The following is a 24,732-nucleotide window of genomic DNA, read 5'->3' as shown; positions in this document are numbered from 1 at the left end:
TGAACTCTTCTAGATATGAGTAGTTAATACGAATGTTGAAGTTGATAATTAGGTGGTGATTTTTTATAAAGAAAAAAAAGAAATAATCTTTGCATTTGTTTTGTTTTAAGTAATTGAGATATATTTAAACTTTTTAATGACAAGTAAATATTTAATATTTAATTTGATTTTTTAATTGATTTTAGCTTTTAAATAATTTCTTACCAAATATATAAATAAATTAAAAATATCATACGTTAATTTGATCAACTTAAAAACTTATCCAAACACCCTCCTAGTCATTATAGTTAATTTGATCAACATATACCTCAATTTGTTTGTTTTTAAATATGAAATTGATAAAGTTTATCCTATAGATTTTTATCTCATTATAAATATGATATATATTCCCTTTCATCTGTACTGAAGATCATGAATGCACATCACATTTCATTTTTTATTCTATATTATGATATAAATAATAAGATATATAATTTGGAACCTAACTAATACTCATAATTAAATACAAAAAAGTATAATTATATCTCAAAATTATTATCTCTTATTCCTCGTATCAAGTTTGTTAGAATAACTCCAAGTGTTCGTTCAAAATCAAAATATAGTTTAATTTTTTAAAAAGAAGAGAAAAACAAAATTGCCACAAACACCTACGAGTAAAAAAAAAACAAAGAAAGAAAAATGACACGTGCCATAAGATCTAGACACTTCATCATCACCAATCAACATCAATATTATTGCCACGTCACGTATCGTCCCTAATAAGCAAAGCCCCACCGATATAACGTGCGCATCCCCTACACTTAATTTCTTCCTTCCTTCCTTTTTCTCTCACAGATCCCAAAAAACGAGATCGTAAAAGCCATTTGTTCTCTTTTTCCGATCACCGGAAGTTACATTTTCCTCTCCTTTTACGGCGGAACGCGGCGGCGGTGGTGGATGGCAAGAACCAATAAATATACCTCCCTTAACTTTAACGACATCTACGAGAAGAAAACTACTCCCAACTCTGCCACCTCTGGTAAATCAAACTCTTCTTCGTCGTCGTCGTCGTTCGATAGTCGTAACAAGACTATTATCTCCAACTCTCGTATCCATGGACATATGCTTGTTCTGAGCCGGCCTACTCCAAAGCCAATCGCTATTCCACAAACCCAGCCTATTCCGATCCAGCAACAACCAAAGTTACAAAGCCCGAGCCCACCGGATCAAATCCGAGCTGGAGCTGGAGCTGGAGCTGAATCTGACTCTATCTCGCTTCGTCCACAAGGCCGTACTGGGGCTGGACCCACCACCACCACCTCACTTTCATCATCTCCTGTGAATCCGCCTTCACCTTTGCAGTCGCCTTTGCCAAAGTCGAACCGGTTCGTGCCCCCACATCTGAGACCGGGATTTGTAGGCAGGGAGGAGAAACCGGTGCCGGATGTTGCGAAGGGTGGTCAGGGAGTGAGGGCTAGACCGGAGGTTGGGGGTGGTCAGCATTATCATCAGGGATATCTTGGGTCGTCACCTAATAGGTACGGAGACAACGGTAGGCCGAAATCTGGAGGTGGGTATGAACGAATGAGGAGAGGATTTAGTGAAGCTGATTCTGTGAACTTTGTGAACCGGCCTAGTTCTAGCGGGGCTCGGCCCAACTCTAGTGGATGATGGCATCATGGTATGATTCCTCATCATTTGATATCTTACATATTCATATTTCATGCTGTTGGGAACTTTTGTAGAGATGTGGAGCAACTGAGAAGAATATATTTCTTTTGTGTTTATCTCGTTTCAATTTGCCCAATTTTCGTGAAGTAGTCCCTTTTGATATTCATTTTGATCTGTGAATTACGTTTAAACTAGTTTCATGAATGTGATTTTGTTTATTATGAGCTTGTTTGGTAGAGCGTATACTCCTTTCCCTGACCTCGTGGAGGTAGATAACAGAAATCAATAAGATTGTTTTCCTTGCCAAACATGAGAAAAAGTTTCATTCGATATTATTTGGAGGGAAGAGTATATAGGTTTGATTTGACTTTTTCAACTGATACTACAATATAGGTTTGAGTTGTTATCCGTTACTCATCTTTGGATTTATCTTTGTTTTATTGCCTTTGATTGGCAAGTGATAAATAGTTCAACGCTTGTAAGGCCACGTACCTTATAGTATGCGAATTCAGGCTTTTGTCTTGATCGTAGATGCTTGTTATAAGATTTTGTGAGTCACTAATAATCAAATAAGTGCAATGTTTACTTTCCTATAATTGGTTACCACACACACACACACAAATATGATGAAAAAACGGTCACCATGTTTTGAGGTTAACAAAGTTCTGTCTTAATGTTCGTAAGGGCACATTTACGGTCCCCTTTTCAATTCAGATTTTTGTGAGGTCCTATGCTTGCAGTGTCAACTATCAGCGTACTTTTCTTTCTTATTGAGTAAATAACAAAACAGGATACTAAAATGCTGTAGTGTTATAGGCACTAACAAAAAAAAAACTTGAAAATGGAGCTGAAAATACCTTGTATCTTTATGATAAAAAATAAGAGAAGGTTTTAGCAGTTTTGTTTCTCTTCACTGAATATATCGTGAAAATATGTCCGGGTGATTTGGTGGATTTCCCACTTTTTCTGTGTCATCGGCATTTAACCGTCTATCACAAATTTTCTGTAGATGTTTCTTTGTGTTCCCTAAAAGTATAAGTAGTTAGCAAACGAAACATGTTTTCTTAACTCAAACATGCTTTTTCAATTTTGTTTATCTCAAAATGTCTTTCTGGCGTTTCATTCCTCTTTCTGCTTTGAAGAAAGTGTTTTAAAAAAGTTGTGATTCATTTTCAATTCAGCCTACTGGTTTTATGAATAACCTTTGGAATCTTTTTTTATATACAAAAGAACTTGCCTAACTGTAGCTTTGAAGTTCTGTTTATGTCAGTTGGAACTTGGAGGAGGCTTTTTGGTTGAAAAAGTGTGACAAAGAACTTCACTCGGTTTCTTGAGGAAACTTTTAGGGATTTTGTTTGTGCAAATCTTTTTCAAAAAGTGAAGGTAATATTATCATTATTTGAAATGAGGTGTTTCGTTCAAAATTAATAAAGAAAATCACATATGTTTGAAGATCTTTTTGAAGTTAAAGATAGATGTAAAAACTATTGTTCACCCAAAAACTTTCTTTCCAATCATGAAACACACTAACAAATCTTAAAATTGCAACAAGTCAATACTCAAATATTAGTTTAGAGGCTTCATAGATAGATAGTAGTCAATCAAATAAGGCATGCATACAGTTATGTTTTGACTTTTATGTCTCGTCTTTACTACTATTGTCTCGCTAATTATATTACCTTATCCTTAGATTTTTCTTTTCAAGAACAAGACCATAACTCTACTTTTATTTCAAAGAATCACCTAAAAGTATCCCTCAAAACGAAATACTATTGATCCGTTAGGGTCGTGCTATATAGATATAAGTAACACAAATACCAAAAGGTTTTCAAATAAAATTAACTTAAAAATGCATTCGGCAACCTCATTTTGACCTATTTTAGCCCTAGCTTAGAACGTCTAAAAGGGATCAACTTATTTACATTCTTAGACCTTAGGATTAAACTATGCAGATAATTGAACACCCCCTTATTGAAATTTTATGCCTCGTCTTTACTATTATTGTGTTGGAAAAATAGAGTGTAAGCAAACTTTACCCCTACCTTGTGGAGGTAGAGAGACTGTTTTCAAAAGATGTTCAACTCAAGTAGGTAATAAAAAGGAAAATGACGACCTTAAACACTAGACAGAAAAAAGAGAAGTCAGGGAGCTAGCAAATGTGTTGATTACATAGTACAACAAAATAATGCCCAATGTCCTTCATCACTATTGCTAGTCTAACAATAGGGAATTAACAAATATATGAATTACCAAAATACGAAAAAATGTGGCCTTTACAACAAAAAATGACCAAGGCCATCAATAACTACCCTAAGTCTAAAGTTAGGGAATTAGCAACCCTATCAATTACAAAATATGACTTTTACAATAGAACTTGAAACGCCATTCAAATTTAACAACTCTATTAATCAGAAAATACATACTTTAATCAAATTTATCTACTTCTCAGCATCAAACCAGAAGCACTTCAGTCCCCCTCGTTTCATCGAGACAGGTGGCGCTCCAGATATCTGTGTAGGTTTCCATGGAGTTTGAACTATGGAGGTCATGTTGACGAATGCTATTATATCGCTGTAAATAGCAAAAAGTAAATGACAAAAGTATTCATAACAACACTATTGGACAAAGAAAAGAAAAGAAATATTATTTATTAGATGCCATGCCATCTTTGTACGGGGGCTAATGAATGTATTAACCATTTAATATACACGTTTGGGTGATTCTATGAAATAAATACTTCTAGATCTCGCCTCTTTACAAAGCTGACATCTAATAAATTATTTTTCTTTACTTTTTTTTTTGTCCAATAGTATTGTTATGAATACTTCGGCGATTTTACTTTTTGCTATTTGCGGTTTTATAATAACATTTGTCAACATAACCTCCATACTCCATTAAACCCTGACTGCTATCTAGAGTGCTGTCTGTCTTGAAGAAATGAGGGGACTGAAGTACTTTCGGTTTGATACCGGAAGTAGTTAAATTTGATTGAAGTATGTTTGAAGATCTGAGGTATTTGTATTCCATATGGATGATTCTGAAAAACTTTGAAATATTTCTTTTTGTATACAAAAGAACTTGCATAGCTGTAGCTTTGAAGTTCCGTTTTTGTTAGTTGGAGGAGGCTTTTTGGTTGGAAAAGTGCGACAAAGAACTTCACCCATTTTTTTGAGGAAAACTTTTAGGGCTCTTGTTTGTACAAATCTTTTGCAAAAAGTGAACGTATTATTATTATTTCGAAATAAGGTGTTCCGTTCTAAATTAATAAAGAAAATCGCAGAAGTTGGAAGAACTTTTTGAAGTTGAAGAATTATTTGAAGATTATTGTTCACCAAAAAGCTCTTCTTCCAATCATGGAACACTCACAATCTTAAGAACTGCAACAATTCCAAATACATCTTCAACTTCCACCAGCCTTTTCTACAACTATCCAACTGAAATAGACAGAGGACGGATCTAAATAATGTTGCCTAATTTTGACTAGTAGAAATGCTAGGAAATATAGATAGTCTATCATGTTCCATCAATGGATTGTGGGATGCATCCAATGTAAGATGGACCACAATCTACATTTCTATTTGCAACAAATTTTTTGAGAGTGTAAGGTAGGCCGATATTTCTTTTGGCAACTTGTGTATCCAAGTCTATGATGAGTACCTCTTTACTTAGTTAAATTACTATAGCTTTTCTGAACTCTGCACTCTGTCATGGGTAAGGGTGCTTGAATTTTCCTCAGATATGTTCTGAGCTCATTCAAGATGTACACTTGAAGTGAAGAAGAGGAATATAAGCTTTTAGAGAGTTTGTTAAGTCTTTCCTAGGCCTTGAAAAAATCTGTCACAGACCTCTTTGCCATCAGCACACAGGAAAGGGGTTTGTACTGCAGTTCACATAGAATTCACTCTATTGTGCATTGGATCAGTCAACCCCGCGATGGAGGTCATATGCTTAATTTCCAACCTTCCTTCCAGCCATACCTCTACGGAGCATGACTTCATGTGCAAGTGCAGCTATTACTCATGTATGTTGCAGGCAGGTCCAATTATAGAATCTGTTTGTTTATCCGGTGCTTGAGACAAAACACTGGTCCATAAATGTGGAAAATAAGATTTTTGTTCATAATTAGAAGCTATTTTCTTTTTCTTTTGAACCACTTTAAAGTCTTCTGAATGGTATTCGCATTGATGGTGCCAACCATTGGGGTTGTGCTTCTTCCTGCTATCTTTCACATTCTCTTTTTTTTTTTTTGGGTGGGTAGCTGTGTTGCAGTTGGTTCAATTGTATCTTTGATAACAGTGGTGTTCCTGTCAGTTTGCGCACACCTCGATGGTTCTACTAGTTGTGTTGCAGTCAGTTCATGTGCGTCATCACTAAAGAGTATAGTGTTCTATTTTACTGTTTGCATTCTGCAATTTCTTGAAGTGCTGCTCTGAGGAAAGTGTAGTGTTTATTCTGCAATTGCTACGAGTGTCTAGTTTAATTTTTCAGCATCTTGTAATATGACTGGTCGTATGACATGCTTTATCATTCTGTTTGTTAGGAGTGCAAAATAAACATGACTTATGCATTAAACCTTTAAGCTAAAGACATTCATCGGGAGCCCAAATCCTTGAGGTTTAGGAACCACAATCTTGCAGCTCCAGTTGTCCATAGTTGATTTGCATGTTGTAAGTTAGACATTGTTAAACATAAAGTATAACGATGACCCTCTTCCCTGGCACTGTTAAGAGGAGACTGAAGTAACATAATAGTGAGAGGGCTATGTTTCTGATCCACATTTTAATTTTGGTTGACAGATCCTGATGGAGCTTAGCTCCCCTTTGCCGATGAGGATGGAGAGGTCTTTTCTGAGGCAAATAGGCTTGCAAGATCAGCTATGGATGGATGTTAATGGTTATTGAAGTCATGGAAGTAGGATTATGACCAGGTTGCTCCTTTTGTCTGCAGTAATCCAGTTACCAAATTATGAGTTGCTGGTGTTATATACGAAGACGTTCAAGGATCAAAGCTCGATCAAATTGTTTCTTTCATTTACCGCCTTCTAATTTTCTTTGCTTTCGTATCTACCTTCTCTACTCTCTCAGGAAGAGAGAAGACTTAGATGAAATGTAGTGTATTGTATGTTTTACTCTATGTTATACTGTGCAACTACCATAAATTGGTGTATTCTGATGGTTTAATACCACCATCACCATATTGTATTTTCAGACTTATCTGTATCACAGTGCATATTAATTTTCTGTTTTCAAGGTTTCTTTCTCTTTCCCCACTTAGTTTTCAAGGTGATAATTCTACGTCTGGATTGGTTATTAGTCCAGATAAGAATCAATTTAAGCTTTGATTTGTTTGTTCTTAATATATTTTTCAGGTTAAATACATAAATAGATCTCTAAACTTGTTCGGTTTTTCATCTTAGATATCCCAATTATGCTGTTTTTTATTGAATAAATGAATCAACCATAATTTGTTCCTTTTAAACACCGTTGGTTGATGTGTTGTGAAGGGCATGATAGAGGATACGTATGTTTTTCCAGAACTCAAATATTCGAAAATAATTGTGGTTTACTTCAAGTCATTTGAATACATTAGAAAACAAATGAGACTAACACACAATTTTTGATTCCTTCATTTAAAATCATTATAATACGAATGTAATTGAAGACATTTATAATAAGAAAATCTATCAAAATCAGTCAACAGTGTTTAAAAGGAACAAATTATGGTGGTATAATAATTCAATAGAAAAATGTTAGTAATTGAAGTACCTAAGGGAAAATTCCAACGTAATTGAAATATCTGTTTATGAATTCGATTTATTTTTCATAAACATGATTCAGATCACAAGATCGAATGTCGAATTAAAATCAAATAAACAAAAGGGTAAAACCTTTTATTTTTGGAAAAATAACTTAAATACACAACTATAAGTTTAGTATTCTCTAATTTTCCTTTTTTTTAAAAAAATATTACATAATTCCCTTTTTTTTAATTTTAGTAGAAGTTTAGAGATACATAACCTTCTCTCTTCTATAACACACACTTCCCCAATATCATGCCTATTTTTTCATCACTAAAACACTCAATCTTCTGAATCACTTTTTGAATTTTGAATTATTAATTTTAATTAAAAACGTTTCACAACATTTAATATGAAATTTTGAATTTCAAAATTCAAAAAATTTGAAATTTCTGAAAATTGGACCATTGTTCTTTGGTTCTTCTTCTTCTTCTTACTCCATCATCCGTCTATAGTTCTTCTTCTTCTTCTTAATCCATCATCTGTTCTTATTTTCTTCTTGTTCATTGCTATATTACATCAGCCGTCTCTAGGTCTTCTTTTTCTTCTTACTCCATCATCCGTTCTTTTTCTTTCTTTTTTTTTTGTTTTTTATTGTTCATTGTTCTATTACATCATATTAATGGATCATTTTACTAATAGAAGGATTTATGATTCGGCCGATGAAAATTGGAAAGAAAATCGAAAAAAGTCTTTGCATGATCCTATGAATGTTCGGAAGGATTCAAACAAAGATTTTAGCGAATCATCTAAATCAAAGGTTGACAAAATACACCAAAAAAAGAGAAAAGAAGCAGCAACCATTGTTGTTGAAATTAGTAAAAATTTTAGTAAAGGAATCCAATATGTATCATGAATTTTTGAAAATTGTTATCATGTATCAGACAATAAGTTTAATACATAAGCACTCAGTGTGTTATAGTGTGTTAGTCGATGCATTGATACATAAATTAGATGTCTATCATATGATTTCCTATGTATAAAGAGTTTTTGAAAATTGTTATCATGTATCAGTCAATAAGTTTAATAACTGCGCCATCAAGTGTGCTTGCTGATACATATCGACTCAGTGTGTTATAGTGTTTAGACAATGCATTGATACATGAATTTGATGTGTATCATATGATTTTCTATGTATCACGAGTTTTTGAAAATTGTTATCATGTATCAGTCAATAAGTTTAATAACTGGATGTTCATAAAAATGTCTTCAAACTAGATAATATAATCTTGAATTTTCAAAATTTGAAATCGTTATCCAATTACGTGCTGAATTAATGCTTATTAATGAACTGTTACCGTAATTTAAGCTGATTTAGATAACAAATTTAAATGTTCCGTTTTTTTCCACTTTTAATCTTAACAGTTTTAAGTTACTGTGTATCATTTACCATGTATCACAACATACTAATGTATCACGCCACAACAATTTTAAGGGATTATTAGTAAATACTAAATTTATCGGGACAGAATATTATTATTGTATTACACTATGGATTCCTTAAATTTATACTTTTATTTTTCTTTCTAAACGGGCCAAGTATATAAATTTGATTTTTTGAATAATGTATAACTAGACTCGAACCAATTTGTTGTGCGATTGCAATCGTACATCGCCTTCACCGGGATTTATTGGCCGGAGGAGAAACCGGTGCCGGATTCTGCAAAGGGTGGTCAGTGAGTTCGAGGTAGACCGGAAATAACATGCAGAGTCTCTTCTATCGTACTGAATCCATCAAATCCAACTCCATAATAGCTCATTATTGCTTCAACTTTACCCGTTCATTCTCTTCAACTTCTGATCTCCATTCTTCATCTCTCTGCAACCTCTTAAAAGGCCGTATTACCCATAATCACCTTCAACAAATCCATGCTCGGGTTTTCCGTATTGGTGCTCATCAAGACAACCTCATAGCTACTCGCCTTATTGGTCAATACCCATCAAACTTTTCTCTTCGTATACTTCATCAGCTAAAGATACCCAACATATTCCCCTTTAACGCTATTATTAGAATACTAAGTGAAGAAGGAAGTTTTACTGATGCATTCTTGGTATTTAACAAGTTGAGGGGCCAGTCCCTTTTGCCTAATGAATTGACCTTTTCTTTTCTTCTTAAAGCTTGTTCTCGTTCTGGGAATTCATATTATGTTCAACAAGTTCATACCCTTGTTGTGAAATTGGGATTTGGTGAGGACCCATCTATATGTAATGGGTTGTTAAGTGTTTATGCCAGGGGTTTGAAAGAATTACATTCTGCGCGTAAGGTATTTGATGAAATGCCTGAGAAGGATGTTGTTTGTTGGACTTGTTTGATTTCTGGGTATGCTAAGTTTGGTATGTCTGAAGAAGCTTTGGGTTTGTTTTTATGTATGGTAAAGAAGAGTTTGATCCCTGAAAATGATACTATGATTAATGTTTTATCTGCATGTTCAAAACTTGATATGTTAAATATTGAGAAATGGATTGGGAATTTTTGGTATTCAATGCAACAGTATGATTTGGGATGTTCTGGATGTGACTCAGTTAATACTGTTCTTGTTTACTTATATGGGAAGTGGGGAAAGGTTGATAAGAGTAGGGAAATATTTGAACAGATTTCTGGTGATGGGAAGAGAAGTTTGCTTCCTTGGAATGCTATGATAGGCGCGTACGTTCAGAACGGCTGTGCTCTGGATGGCTTATGTGTTTTCCGGTTAATGATGGAGCTTAATTGTTGTTGCCCCAATCATGTGACAATGGTTAGTGTGCTCTCAGCTTGTACTCAAGTTGGTGATTTGAACCTTGGTGTGTGGGTTCATGAGTACATGCAAGGTAGTAGGCAAAAAAGCTTTTTACTTTCAAATGCAAATCTTGCAACTGCTTTGATAGATATGTACTCTAAATGCGGGAGTTTAGAGAGAGCAGGGGATGTTTTTGACCAATTGTTTGTAAAAGATGTTGTTTCATTCAATGCGATGATCATGGGTCTCGCAGTAAATGGTAAAGGTAAGGAGGCGTTAAAACTTTTCTCACAAATGCTTGACCTCAATTTGCGTCCAAATGCTGGGACTTTCCTTGGTTTGCTATGTGCTTGCAGTCACGCAGGGCTGGCAGCAGAAGGCCGTCAAATATTTAAGGAAATGAGCCAATGTTTTAGAATTGCTCCTAGATTGGAACATTATGCTAGCTATATTGATCTCCTTGCTCGAGTAGGTTATGTTGAGGAAGCACTTCAAGTTGCTACCTCAATGCCTTTTAAACCCAATAATTTTGTATGGGGAGCTTTACTTGGTGGCTGCATGCTACATAACAGATTGGAATTGGCGCGGATTATTTCCTCCGTTCTTGTTGAGGTGGACCCTAACAATTCTGCTGGCTATGTGATGTTGTCCAATACATATGCCATTGATCATCACTGGGGTGCTATTTCACGGCTGAGGTTGTCTATGAAGGAAAAAGGAGTTGTGAAGCAGCCAGGATGTAGCTGGATCAACGTTGATGGAGTAGTGCATGAATTTCTGGCTGGTTCCTCGTCGCATCCTCAGAATGAACGCTTGCATACTGAATTGCAGGTCTTACTGAAGGAGATGAAGCTAGCAAGTGTTTAGACAACTAACAAGCATATTCTGGTTAGGAGTTACTTTGAGTAGCATCATCTTTCTACCATAAAGATTTTCCCAGAATTAAGAATGGGCTCCGTGGGATAGAGCTGCATTGAAGATCTCTGTTGTTTGGAAAGGTATGCAGACTTTCTGGAGAGCACTAGGCTAATGGATACTGTTTCTTGGTTTTACTTTATAGCTATCTATTTTTACAGCCTTAACTGCCACAAATACTTTCTTGATCTCCTAGCTAATTATTTTGATTTCTAGTTTGGCAGTCTCAAAATTGGCGAGGCAGGACGTTTGACTTGTTTGAATGATAACCAGAACTATTTGAGGAATGGCCTAAATAGGATTGTTAGTGCAGAAACAATTTGCCTTTAGCTGACTGTCAAATACTACAAGAAGACAATCCTCTCTAGCCATGCAGATGTTCTGGACTCACTTGGCAGAGATACTCAGGAAAAACTCTCTTCCTTTTATAATTTTTTCTTTTTAATTGGGTGGGGCAGCTTCTTTGAAAGCTAGCTTGACTCAGACTAACATCCTAACGAGGGCCACGAGCTTGGCAAGCTAGTATTATCTTTGCGAAAACACTATTGATACTCTAAACCTACACTCTGAGTTCGTTCAATGTTTGTGGCACATGCCTTTCATTGTTCAAAATATCTAGTGCATGGAGCTTGGTTCTGTCATAGTCTAAGATCGTTTGCCTGACTGGCATGGAGTCAAGATTGGTAAAACCAAATGGATTATTTATAATGCATCCTCCCGTTGTTTGAAGGAAAAGGGGCGGAATCTGTGAAGATAGAGGTCCTTTCTTTTTCTTAAGGTATGTGGACTTCAACATTATTTTTGTTGGTAAACAAGAGTGTCTAGAAGGAATAGAAGATATGTTTCAGTTATTAAATTCTCAGCACTATCATTATTAAAATTGCTAATATCTCTAGTGGTAGTTATGCTTAGAAATGCTAGCCCCTGCTTGTGGGCTTTCCTTTGGAGAAATGGGCAAACTGGTGTTTTGGGAAGTGTGAATGATACTACCAGACCCAGTGTTTAAGCTAGGGATATGTTCATACGTCCCAAGATGTCTCAAGAACGTGCACACCGAGCCTAGCTAAGGAGTTCAAGGATTGGACTTCCAGTCGCCACCTCAAAGGCGAAGAGGGTGCTCGGAATGAAGGGCTTAACAACATGATAACATGGAAGCACAAGGCTCCACCTAAAAGAGTACCCGGAGCTGAAAAGAGGTTCCTAACTTTCATCATCAACATTGTCAGTACCTACGTCTTCAATTTGAATCTTTGAGGTATCTCCAAAAAACCATTACATCTCATCTTCTTACTGATCTCCCACAAACATGTCTTTGTATCCACATATATGATTGTTTGCGACATTATCCAAATACATGTTATTGAGAAAGTTTTGAAGTTAGTTTGTGTGTGTGTACATGTATAACAATTGTACATGATTTAAAATGGAATTTTAACATTGAGCAGAAGTTTATACATAACATTTGTGAAGAGGTGTAAGTCAAGCTGAGCCAAGTTTATAATTTGCTTATTATATCTTGGTATAATAATTTCTAAATATCTTTATAATATAACAAATATGAATTGGTGTTTGGGGTGGGATATTTACTTAGTTGGATTTTGGGTCGGGTTAAATGTTTGGGAACGTTGAAATCGGGTTATCTTGGCTGATTTGATTCGAAGAAGGGTTCCTTTTATGAATATTTTAGTAACGACGTGGGTATATTTGACCTGATAGTATCGAGACAAATTTAGCTAATAGACGAAAGTAAACAAGTGTTTTTGGCTCTTTTCCATTTTTTTCTACCACAAACACCATCTACTTCCTCTCCATACCTTCTTAGTTGATTTACAACAATATCACTTTTAACAATAATCTGAAATGGATTCGGATTTTTCCATTTTAAAACTTGTGAATCGGCCTTTAGAATTTAAAGTTTTATCTTCTTTATATCAGCTTCCTGTGAAATGGTTGCATCAATCACCTTATCGAGCGTTAACGAATGGAGTTTTGGCCAAAATCATCTTTCAACTATACTTCAAGAAATTCAGAAATTCAGAAACATTCTACAAAAATCAAGTCATTCCTTCACAATTATTATTTTTAGGTATTCCAAAATACTATTGTGAACTTTTTCGGCAGTTGAATTTAGCATTATGCAAAATCTTTTAACTTGACAGTTTTATCATTTATTTTTCATGTAATTTGATATTAAAAATATTATTGGCTGAAATATGTTTCTTCTCAATTGAATATGCTGGAAGCGGCATTTGTTGGAGACTTCTTCTTCTAACTAATAATGTGGAATGAAACACAAATGCGAGACGATCAATATTTTGATCACTTTTATATTAGATTCACCCAAATATTTATTGATCTAAATACATATCGGCTATGAAAAAGGTAAAGATAATTAAGTTTCAGCTTCTTTTCGTTATCAAATGAGAAAAAGAACACATCATGTATCCTCACACTTTTAAACACTTTTGTTTCATTAAGCAATAGTGTCTAATATTTTTAATATATTTTTCAGAAATTTCTTATAGCATGTAATAAAATTATGCAAAGCTTTTGTTGATAGTTATGTAAATTACTCATATTTTTGCAGGATTCATTAATTTTTTAACGATATCTAATAGAAGGATAAAAATTATCCAATACTTAGAAAGATATTTTATCTTAAGAATGGTTGCATCAATCACCTTCTTGAGCATTAATGAATGAGAGTGAGAGCTTGTTGATTCTCCAATGTTATTCTGCCACATATCTTCATTTACAAATACAGTAGGCATAAGCCTATATATATTCTACACATTTCTTTGTCCCCTTTATCAAAAAGTATGATGTGTCGTCCTTTGATTGGCTAATCATAACATTATTTCATTTTACCAAATTACTCTACAATGTTTGTTGTCAACTAGTCATATCTTCGTTTAGATTGAGCAACAATAATGATAAAATAACATATTAACATGAAATTTGGAAAGAATAATAAGTATATGTAGATCTTATTCTTATCTTAATAAATAAATAGAACGTTATTTATTCTTATCTTAATAAATAAATAGAAGGTTATTTTTGGAGAAATACAAATCCCATGTTTACTTCTTTAGAGTACAACGCTAAATTATTTAGGGCCCGTTTGGATGGGCTTAATAAAAGCAGCTTTAAAAAAGTACTTTTGAAAGTGCTGAAACTTATTTTTAAAATAAGCAGTTATGCGTTTAGATAAAAGTGCTGAAGTTGCTATGCCAAACGTGAAAAGGGAAAAATGGAAGAAAGAGATGTTAGGGTTATGTGGGTAATTTGGAGATTGTATAAAAATATTAAGGGCAAAAAGATAAAATGGGTGGTCAACTTAAAACAGCTTATAAGCTAAAAAAAAAAAGCACCCCTACCCCAGCTTTTAACTTTTAGCTTAAAATAAGTTTTTTTAAACTTAAAATAAGTTATTTTGAGTATTGCCAAACAGCTAAATAAGTCAAAAACCAGCTTTTAAGTCAGTTTGACCAGCTTTTAAGCTGAGCCAAACAGGCTCTTAATGTCTACTTTCTTGTTAGATTTAACACTTAAGTTTCAATGGTAAACAAATACTTACTTTGTATCACGTGGGATTTCGACCAGCGATGAATCTAGAATTTTACGGCTATGAATGCTCATTATTTTTAATATAAACTTATGTCAACCAAAGAGCGTAATTGCGAGCTAAAATTCATCTAGGATCAGGCACTAGTGCATCTACAATAGTATGGGCAATGACATCTTTGATGAAGAATCCAAAAGCCATGAAGAAAGTTCAATTAGAAATCAGAAAATTAGTTGGAAAAAGAAGGGTTTGTGAATGAAGATGACATCCAAAATATGCATTATCTCAAAGCATAAAGGAGACATTAAGATTGTATCCACCAATTCCTCTTCTATTGCCAAGAACATCAATTGAAAAATCCACACTAGAAAGGTATGAAATTCAGCCAGGAGCCATAGTTCATATTAATATTTGGGCTATAGGAAGAGATTTTGAGATATGGAAATATTGAGAAGAATTTATTCCCGAGAGATTTCTGAATAACGATATTAATTTTAAAGGATAAGACTTTGAGTTAATTCCATTTGGAGCAGGAAGAGGTGTTGCAATGGTGGAACTTGCATTGTCAAATCTTCTTTATGCATTTGATTGGGAATTGCCTTGTGGGATGAAAAAAGAGGATATTGATACAAATGGTAAGCCTGGAATTGTAGTGCATAAGAAGATTGATCTTTGCCCCTACTAATCATATATAGATTGAATATACTTACACTTTGTTAGGATGGTTGTTACGTATTGTTTTATAATGTATCATATTATATTGTGTTGTATTGTATTGTTTTAATGAATATAATGTTTGGGTATAATGTATCGTTCTCCGTCATTACATAATGTCATACACCTATAATTTGAATGATAAACCTAAAAAAAAATAGGATATAGAATAAAGTTCGGTAAGATAAAAAATAAAATATGATTTTTAAAACTTAATAAGTAAAAATAAATGAGAAGATAATATCAAGGTAATAACGCAATCACACTAAATTTAATTGTTACATAAATGGATCTTTTCGTCATTACCGATGTACATCAAGAAAAATAACATAGAAGATAGAACTATTCATTGCAAAAAATTATTTTTGCTTTTCCTCAAACAAGCACAAGTCATATCATAATTTGATATGGTTGATATTCTTTAATATTGTTACTTTAACACAATATTAGTATTAGGTTACATTTAATTTGAATTGAAAGATAATTCTTTTTAACATTTAAGTTTAAATATAAAAGTTCCAAAAAGATTCAATTTTCGAAGTAGGATTAAAATATAAAATCTGTTTAAACATAAATTTCTAAATCTTAGGAAATGTGCTAAAAAAAATATAAAATTACTTGATTATATTTCTATTTTAACATGCTTTTTTTTTTAAAAAAAAAAGTCTAATTCTTCTTATAGATAAAACATATAAATATTATTCCATTCATGACAATTAATATGACATAATTAAAATTTTGAAAATAATCACATTTTTAAAATTATAATTTCTTTACATACATTTTCAATTGTTAATTAGTATTTTAGGTAATATTAAAAAAATTTAGAATTTGAATTTGATATTTATGTTTTATCTCAATTTTTCACTTTTATTTCTTTCCACTCTCCATGATTGAGAGCTTCAGAGTGATCAAAACCCTTTTGTGTTTTCTTCAATACTTTTTCTCAACTTTCTAAAAAATTCTCTGTTAGTTTTGGGAAGTGAGATCTGATGATATTACCAGTGTTTAAGCTTGGCACACTTGCCCTCAAATCTTTCTGTAAACCTATCGGTAATCGAATCAAGAAAGAGGCTGGATACCACCCCAGGTTCAGAAATTTCATCATCAACATTGCCCAGGTTCAGTTTTGCCCTAAAAATCATTTTTTATTTGTGGGTTTTTGTTTGCGTATCTGTTGTATGAGTTTTAGCTAGTGGTAATTTGTTATGATATGAAAAAGGATGGGGGTTTTGTGGTATATAAAGAGCTGGGATTGTTTTTTATGAAATGGTAAACAACCTTTAAGAAATTAGTGAGATCCTCTGAGTTTGTGCTTGGCTGAGCTCAGTACCTGAAGTTGAAGTTTTTTTTGGGGTTGGGGAAATGGGGAGGAGATTATAAAATGGATAATAGAACCCTCACCTTGCACCAACAAGGTGATAGTTCAAGTAGTTAAATAACTGAGCTACAAAGAGTATAGGTAGATGAATAGTTGATTATCCTGATGGAATTAGCTAATGGTGTGGGATGATATTTAAAAAATATACATTTTGATGGTCAAAAGTTGCAAAGATCAAAGGATTCTAAGTGTTTTTAGTTGATTATAGAAACTAAGATGCAAAAAAATAGATTTCTTAAATCATGTTTGACTAGGGAAGACTATTGAAGTAGTGAGTGGGAATTTGTGATTCTATGGGAAATTGAACACGTTGAAGTAAGTTATGGCTTAGAAATCGGAAGATGAAGAGATAAGTGTCAAAAACTAATTGATTCTTGTAGGTTGAACTTATAGTCGCTCTGCCGGCAGAACTATATACTGAAAAAAATAAATAGGATTACTGCGACTGCTTTAATTGAGCAACTTTTGTTTGTTGTGTTCTTCAATGCATTTATATTAACACGGATTATTAACATCCATATACTAGTTAAGATACTCAAATTGGTCTTGCCATGGCTCTTAAGTGTATTTCAGTCTTGCTTTATCTTTCTGAAATGTGTGATCTCATTGATGATTCCTTCTATTGGGCATTGAAACTGAAGATCATCAGAATTGGAAACTAATGGACAGTACACATATTTGATTTCTTTATTTTTTCTTTTCCGCAGGCAAACCATAGACTGTCAACTAAATTGCAAAGACGTATATATGGTCATGCAACTGATGTGGCAATTCGCCCATTAAATGAAGATAAAGCTGTTCAAGCTGCTGCTGATCTCCTAGGTGAACTCTTTGTGTTCTCGGTAATGTTGTCTCTAGGTCCTTAATTTGTTCTGTTACACAAATATTTCATATCAAATTTATTTTCATTTGGGATAACTATTATATATCATCATGGATATGGTGATGTTTCCGAAATGCTGATTTGTTTATCAATGAGAACACCCTTTTTATGTCCTATTCCACTTGTGATAGAGCTCACGATCTATTTCATATGTTCATAACAGACCATATTAGGAAGGTCATTAATCTCAAACTTAGTCTGATATTCTAGATGCAATGAGAAGGCATGGCATGTTATGCTTCAGAATAGGGGCTTGTTCTTGTTCAACCCACTAGTTTCTAGAAGTGCTATCTGGATATTGAAGGCTGTCTGACATTAGTTTTGCTCCAACTGCATACCCAATATAATCCTGAGATGGGCTTCTGGGAAGGGTTGGATGTGGGCGGACCTTACCTCTAACTTTGTCGGGTAGATCGGCTGCTTCTGATAGACCCCCGGCTCAAGTTCCACAAAATAATATAAATCTTTTAATTCACAAGTACTTCAAATAGTATTAATTTGTGGTACTGCTAATTGTCTTCTTTATGTATATGCGCTAAAGACGTTGACTTAATGTGTCTAATATTCTTATGTTAGTGGTCATGTTATGCGTTTCAATTAGGTTGAGTACATTGACTCCCCTCAAACTTCCCCAGAAAATTGAGATTCCTCTTCGAAGGGTTCAACCTTTTGAACACCTGATCTCGGTTCAAAATGTGCTTATCGTTACATCGGCCACTAAGGTTTATTCTTCGAGTCACTATATCTATAGTTGTGGCAATAGGGGCGTGATCTGGTAATATGCCAATTTGATCACTATTCGTAGATAAAACAGGTTTTCCTCTTCTGAGTCCAAATAATTTGATTAGGGGTCAGTACACTAAACAAATATTGCTTACATGGCAGTGTATGTTAGAAACAAAAATTTTGAGCGTGTTCAGGTTAGCTTGTAAGCACCTTGATTATTTTGCCCGGTACCAACATCTTTCACCCCTACATGTAAAGAGTAACTCTGATCACTGATGTTTTGGCTGATAGGAAGAAATCACCTATATTTTTTCTTCTACTGCGATTTGAACCTTATTCTCTTATGGTTTCAATTCCAGCTTTACCATCCTCTAGGCCACGCCAGGGGTACTCATCTAATCCATCATTTTGCACAAATTAATAGGATGACAGCACTTGTTTCTTAACAGATATTAAGTTCATAGTTCGATTTTATTTTATAGTTGTGCCAAATGAAAACTAAACAAAGAAATTGGGATGAAGGAAGTGATATCTAATGATTAGAAACTTTTAGTTCCGGTGACAATATTCAAGTTTGAAAGCATTTGACGTGGTATCGGATGATTTGATGTTTCTATTATCAAACTTGTCTAGTAGGGTTATCAAATGGTCCCCAAGTACGAATACAAAAATCTACGCATTCTATTTTTATCAGTCAAAAATAGTATTACAGATTGCCTGCATTAAGAAGATGCTGAGTAGTATGTGCAACTAGCAACAATTATATATTTTGTAATGTGCTAAAAAGATCAAGCACAGCTCTGCATCACTAATTGAAGCCATTTTGCACTTAAAAGTGAGGAGATACATCTTTATTTAACTACAAATACTGATTTACTATTGCTCTAGAAGAAATCATAGATGGCAATTGATGCATTCAATTCCAACTGCTCAAGATGACTTGTTGACTTGAGTGAAGTTAGCATCATGAAGGGCTGTTGTGGCATCATCTTTGTTATTCCTTCTCCTTTTTGTTCGCTGCACATTTGCTATCTGAAGAGTAATTGCCTTAGCCTAACCGGATACAGGATTGAAAATTGCAGTTGATTTAATTAATCTACAACAGAACATTGTAGATGCTCCTCTTAACCTGATATATTCTTTCAGTGCATAACACACCAATTATCTAATAATGTATAGTGTGGAGATTTGCATGAATTACTTTGTTCAGTCTTCTCTTCTTTTTTTTTTTAAACCACCAAGGCGGAATACCATCAATATGCTTTTGTTATCTGTTTATTCAGGTCGCTGGAGTGGCTGTTATCTTTGAGGTGCAAAGAAGTTCCAGATCTGAAGCTAGAAAGGAGGAAGTTCGGAGGAAGGAACTAGAGGTGCATATCGACATTCATAATAGTGATTTTCTTGTGCTGAAATCATAGAGCGCAGTGTTCTGTTTCCATGTAAAACTCAAATCATAATTTGTTTTTCCTTTCATAGGCATTGAAGCAGCGAGACGATGACCTGAGTAGAGAGCTTGAGTTCCTTAAGAACAGAATCGATGAACTGGAGCGACATTCCAAAACACGAGGATTAAGTAGTATTTTTAGCATCAGTCATGCAGAAAGTACCAAGGATAAAGTTAAAGCTGGTTGATCCTCTGCTAGTGTTGTGCTAACATACATACACATTGTAAGACCCCTCTCCAGTTGAGCAATAACGACTCAATCTCTACTTTTCTCTACTTCTTATTTCTACTATTATAACTTCTGGAAGTAAGAAACTTGAAGCAACTCCGACAAAAGGAAGATCTTCGGAACATGTAAGGTTGACAGGTGAAAGCCTTTAGAATATTACTAACCAAAATGGATTATCCATTGTTTGCAGCCTTTGGTCTTTGAATAGAAGGCAACATTTCATATTGTAACCGAATTCGATATTTTGGTGAACTTTTGCACCTAGCCATTGAGGCAATATTGATGACTATTTTACTTGTTTGGCTTTCAGTAATAAGAATTATTATTAAGAGTTCAAGTGTTTCCAATTTGTTACATGTCCTTCATTGTGCGTTCTCCTGAGATGTTCAGGGAGTTTTACCTCTTAATATAAGAGGACTATGAATGTTTATGTAGCTCGGACTCTCTAAAATGTTGGTAAACCCGTCAGATCCTATAAAATGCATAGCATTCAAAGGATTTGACACATACCTGGTGGTATTTTTGAATAATTCGAGCAACATAAGGTGAATCTGATTCAAGTGTTCTACTTCTTATTATGTTAGTTCTTGGATCCATTTTGCACGTAAGACGATGCTCGTCTGCAAAATCAAATAATTATAGATAAATGTGAAATGATAAAATTGAACATAACATCGATATGAAAAACGTAGGATTAATTTTGATAAATCTAGAGGGATAGCATCAGTTCAAACACGTCTCAGTTCAATCTTTGCAATCAAAATTCAACCTATCCAAGAGATTCATAAGAAGCTATACTACAATCATACACTAAGCTAAGATAAATATAGAAACAAGGATAAAGAATGCTGAGGAACTCAAGGGGAAGCTCAAATCCAAACTTGAGCACCAGTAAACGATTCATGTGGTGAATTCATTTTACAGAGCAGGAGAATTACCACTGCCACATGAAAATTTCAACTCAAAAGTTGGAATAGAACATCAGTCCTTGTTTTAAGAAGAACAGCACCCAACTTTCTTTACTGCTGAAACGTCGTCCTTGCTTCCGACGTTAATGGTCTGTCCCTTGGGCAATGCTGCTGGGTCATCTCCTGCTTCAAGAGCTTTCTTGCTCACGACACGGTATATTTGTGTGAGCACTTCTGTGAAGGCGTTCTCCACATTCATGGATTCCAGAGCAGATGTTTCCATGAAAAATGTACTTTCCTTCTCAGCAAATGCCTTGGCATCCTCAGTGGAAACAGCTCGTAAGTGACGCAAATCTGCCTTATTTCCCACAAGCATTATGACAATGTTTGAGTCAGTATGATCTCTGAGCTCTTTCAACCATCTCTCCACATTCTCGAAAGTCACATGACGAGTGACATCATAAACCAGCAATGCACCAACAGCTCCTCGATAGTAAGCACTCGTGATTGCACGATATCTTCAAGAAAGAGCACATCAGTTAAGATTATGATACATGAACTCATAACATTTCCATACAGGAAACTAAAATATTAAAATTGTCCCACGTAAAGAAGATTACTACACAATATATGGGTCTACTGGACACGACGAAGTTCAGATATAAGCCAACAAAGTGCAACTTCTATTTTTGAAATGAATTTACTTTACATCTCATATCAACTTAGGGGTCGTTTGGGATATCCCATGGGATTATTTTATCCTATGTTTGATAGTGTGTATTATTTACTCCAACCATTTTGTGGGATAAGTTACGCCAAATGGAAGATGAGATAAATTAATTAACGACCCCTTAAAAGTTTAAAAATGTAGAATTCATGGGCAAAAACAGAGTAGAAACAAAACAGATGGCTGGGGAAGCAGTATCTCACCAGCATACGACTTGTCAGGTACCCAAAATTAGAGCATCCCTAATATCTTTGGGTTAGTCATGTATTAGCTACATCATACTCAAAAAAACACCTTTTACTGCCCAAAATAAATTGTAAGTTCATTCACTGGCTTTTTTTTAAAAAAAAACATCCAGTCGCATTTGTCTGAAATATTCCAAGTCTAAGACTTGCAATTCAGACAAACATGCCTTAAGTTCCCCGAATTTCAATTGCATTGATCATTATTATTAATGAAAAAAATAGAAACACCAACAAATATATGGAAAGACAATAACTTAATTAATTACTGAGATATAAATACGTACAAAATTATCCTATACTTTGAGAATCCTAGATAAGAGAAGAAGATCTATACTATGAGGATCATTCATCTAATACATTAAAAAAAGATTATTTTAAAAAACTCCAGCTTCGTGGTGTTGGAGGATTCTTCATTTAGGCCATTCTAAAGGTGGAGGAGGGGAGGGTGAAAGAGGAGAAGTGTATTTATCTGGTGGATCGTTCCTGCAGACCCGCCACGTGGTTGTCTAAGTAGGCTAGCCCACGACATAGAATCACCTCACCTATTATTTTTATTTTGTGATCAGCTATATCAGAATATACATTACAATGGTGGAAACGGAAGGGGGATCTTAGATCTCTTAGTGAAAATAGGAAAGAAATGGAGATTTAATATTTATGGAAAAGGCTACCCCCAAATTTGTGGGATTACACGGAGTATGTTGTTGTTACTGTTCTATAAGCAGAAGACACCTTGCAATTTCCCTGAAAGTGTCACACTGTCCATGACCCTTCAAGTCTGTAAAAGCCGACTATCTCAGATCAAATTAGTGCAGAGAAAGCACATTTTTCATATTCTAGAGATTTTAAAATATTCACTGAAGATGTGTTACAATGGATGACCCTTTCCCATATTTTGGACATAAAATGAAGACTCATCGCTCATAGGGCACCTTCCGTGTAAACACACTTCACGAACCATCTGTTATTGGATGTCAAAGATGCTCCATAGCCAATGTGTTCTCACCATTTTGGTGTTGAAAATTCTGACAGACCCATTTATTGGATTTGTCACTCAACACACACCATTTCGATTAAAAATTCCTATATCACAATCTAATTATACCATACAAAAGTCAACACATTTTCTTATCCACACCCTGAGAGGATCAACTGTATTCCTACTTAGCTGGTGGTAGAGGTACTGTAACACTAGTGCAAGATGTTTACAGATCATAATTTGTTTAGGTCCCTATTAAACTAGTAAATATATGAGATGGATAAGTTGTTGAGCTCGTCTAAAAATCAGGAGCACTTAAACATCAAGACTAAAAGTTTCGAACTTTACTATTCTCATGTCATCATCAGACCATTCATTATCAGTTTAACCCTCCACTAATTACAATTCAGCTCACAAAAACCAACTCAAATGTAGCTACCAAAGGCAAAATCAACCACGCTAATACCCACAGCAGCCACAAGTATGGAATAGCCAGCAATATTCATATGCATTTGCCTTTCACTCATCTTTGTATGTTCAAAAAGAAGAAAAAAACACACAAATTCGTACCAAGTTAGCATAATAAGCACAGAGAAACTAACTAAACTACTAGATCTACCTCCCTCAATACTTCAAACGGAACGATCTTACACATAAGACTCTGATCTAACTTAGCATAAAATGATAATCATCCATCCACAAGTAGAAAGCAGCAGAGTAGATCTCATATTTAAATTTTCCAATGAGCAGTAAAAAGAGTAGGATATATACCGTTCCTGACCAGCAGTATCCCAAATCTGAGCTTTAACAACCTTATCCTCAACATGAATGCTTCGAGTAGCGAACTCAACACCGATAGTAGACTTAGACTCAAGGCTGAACTCATTACGACTGAATCTAGAAAGAAGATTAGATTTTCCGACACCGGAATCACCAATCAACACCACCTTGAACAAGTAATCGTAATCGTCGTCGGCTCTGTATGCCCCCATTTTCTCAGATGTGGAGGGCACAAAGTGAGATCTGAAAGAGGCACCACCGTTTTGCTTTTTTAAAAAAGAGAGAGGGAGAGAGATTTATTCAAAAATATTTTTAACTATACTTTTTCTTAAACCCCTCCTTAAGTCTCTGACTTTCCTGTTTTCTACAAATTCAAATAAGCACAATTTGAGTTTTCATAGGGCGTAAAAAATAATAAATATTAGGATTAGAATATTTGAATGTAAAAATAGTTATAACCATATAAAAATTTTAAATTATATAGAAACTTGTAAACTTGGTAGATTTAGATGCAGCTAAATTTTAAAGAAGTGGTTCACACTAAAAGAGTGTTGATCAATATTTATTTTGACACGGATATATTCTGATTATCTGACATCGACGGCTACTGTCGAGTAATTTTTTTAAATTAAGTGATTAACCAAAAGAGAACCTTAAGTTGGGTATTTATTACTTATTATATACGTATGTGTGTTTGGTATGAAAAAAATGCACCCCACTTTTTTTATATCTAGTTAGTTAAAATTTCTAAAAGTTTCTAGGAATAGAATATTTTACGACGATAGCATCTTCATTCTCAACACGCCAAATTTTCATTCCGGCCTTATTTTCGCGCCCATCCCACTACTCTACTCCCTCCACCCCACTTTAGGCATTGTATAGTAAATATTGAACTCATTCGAGAAAAGCAGAACGACTTTGTTGAAGAAATCAAAAGTTTGCACTTACTGGTAAATGGGTAGGTGGAAACAGAGTTTTTTAATTCAACTAGGAGTACCGCGTTAATTTCAATTTTTCAATTAGTGTGGAAACAAAAAATATTAAAATGTGTGCTAGCAACATAATAACG

General features: G+C 34.4%; 4 protein-coding genes and 1 pseudogene across 10 annotated transcripts; 4 read left to right on the top strand and 1 right to left on the bottom strand.

Annotated features, from left to right (window-relative positions):
- The first annotated feature begins 787 nt into the window (after positions 1 to 787).
- On the top strand, positions 788 to 6,905 carry LOC107026329. Of its 3 annotated transcripts, none has more exons than XR_003579397.1 (3): positions 788 to 1,660; positions 2,921 to 3,033; positions 6,447 to 6,905. XR_003579397.1 is itself a non-coding variant. In XM_015227258.2 (2 exons), the coding sequence occupies exon 1, from the start codon at positions 937 to 939 to the stop codon at positions 1,648 to 1,650; it is 714 nt and encodes a 237-aa protein (XP_015082744.1). In that variant the 5' UTR covers positions 790 to 936; the 3' UTR covers positions 1,651 to 1,660; positions 6,447 to 6,905. The 3 variants fall into 3 exon arrangements, 1 of the variants encoding a protein (XP_015082744.1); XR_003579398.1 differs by having other exon boundaries at positions 2,906 to 3,033; XM_015227258.2 differs by lacking the exon at positions 2,921 to 3,033 and having other exon boundaries at positions 790 to 1,660.
- A 2,121-nt stretch (positions 6,906 to 9,026) lies between these two features.
- On the top strand, positions 9,027 to 13,237 carry LOC107024520 (putative pentatricopeptide repeat-containing protein At3g08820). 5 transcript variants are annotated; one of them, XM_015225511.2, is made up of 3 exons: positions 9,027 to 11,165; positions 11,299 to 12,337; positions 13,018 to 13,237. In XM_015225511.2, exon 1 carries the CDS (start codon positions 9,151 to 9,153, stop codon positions 11,032 to 11,034), a length of 1,884 nt encoding a protein of 627 aa, XP_015080997.1. In that variant the 5' UTR covers positions 9,027 to 9,150; the 3' UTR covers positions 11,035 to 11,165; positions 11,299 to 12,337; positions 13,018 to 13,237. The 5 variants fall into 5 exon arrangements, with proteins under 5 accessions (XP_015080997.1, XP_015080993.1, XP_015080995.1 ...); XM_015225507.2 differs by lacking the exon at positions 13,018 to 13,237 and having other exon boundaries at positions 11,299 to 11,860; positions 11,995 to 12,548; XM_015225509.2 differs by lacking the exon at positions 13,018 to 13,237 and having other exon boundaries at positions 11,299 to 11,860; positions 11,985 to 12,548.
- LOC114078041 lies at positions 12,223 to 15,459 on the top strand (annotated as a pseudogene).
- Positions 15,460 to 16,220: 761 nt separating this feature from the next.
- LOC107024233 (optic atrophy 3 protein homolog) lies at positions 16,221 to 20,366 on the top strand. The gene is made up of 4 exons (XM_015225173.2): positions 16,221 to 16,482; positions 17,450 to 17,584; positions 19,635 to 19,721; positions 19,828 to 20,366. Exons 1-4 carry the CDS (start codon positions 16,354 to 16,356, stop codon positions 19,981 to 19,983), a joined length of 507 nt encoding a protein of 168 aa, XP_015080659.1. The 5' UTR covers positions 16,221 to 16,353; the 3' UTR covers positions 19,984 to 20,366.
- Positions 20,367 to 20,702: 336 nt separating this feature from the next.
- Positions 20,703 to 24,081, bottom strand: LOC107025930 (ras-related protein RABA1f). The gene is made up of 2 exons (XM_015226723.1): positions 23,655 to 24,081; positions 20,703 to 21,450 (listed from the first exon to the last, which is right to left on the bottom strand). The coding sequence occupies exons 1-2, from the start codon at positions 23,873 to 23,875 to the stop codon at positions 21,018 to 21,020; spliced, it is 654 nt and encodes a 217-aa protein (XP_015082209.1). The 5' UTR covers positions 23,876 to 24,081; the 3' UTR covers positions 20,703 to 21,017.
- Positions 24,082 to 24,732: the final 651 nt, after the last annotated feature.

Source organism: Solanum pennellii, chromosome 7 (assembly GCF_001406875.1).
Source record: "Solanum pennellii chromosome 7, SPENNV200".
Taxonomy (NCBI): Eukaryota; Viridiplantae; Streptophyta; class Magnoliopsida; order Solanales; family Solanaceae; genus Solanum; species Solanum pennellii.
Note: the sequence above shows the minus strand (reverse complement) of the source record. Positions and strands in the feature narration are given on the sequence as shown.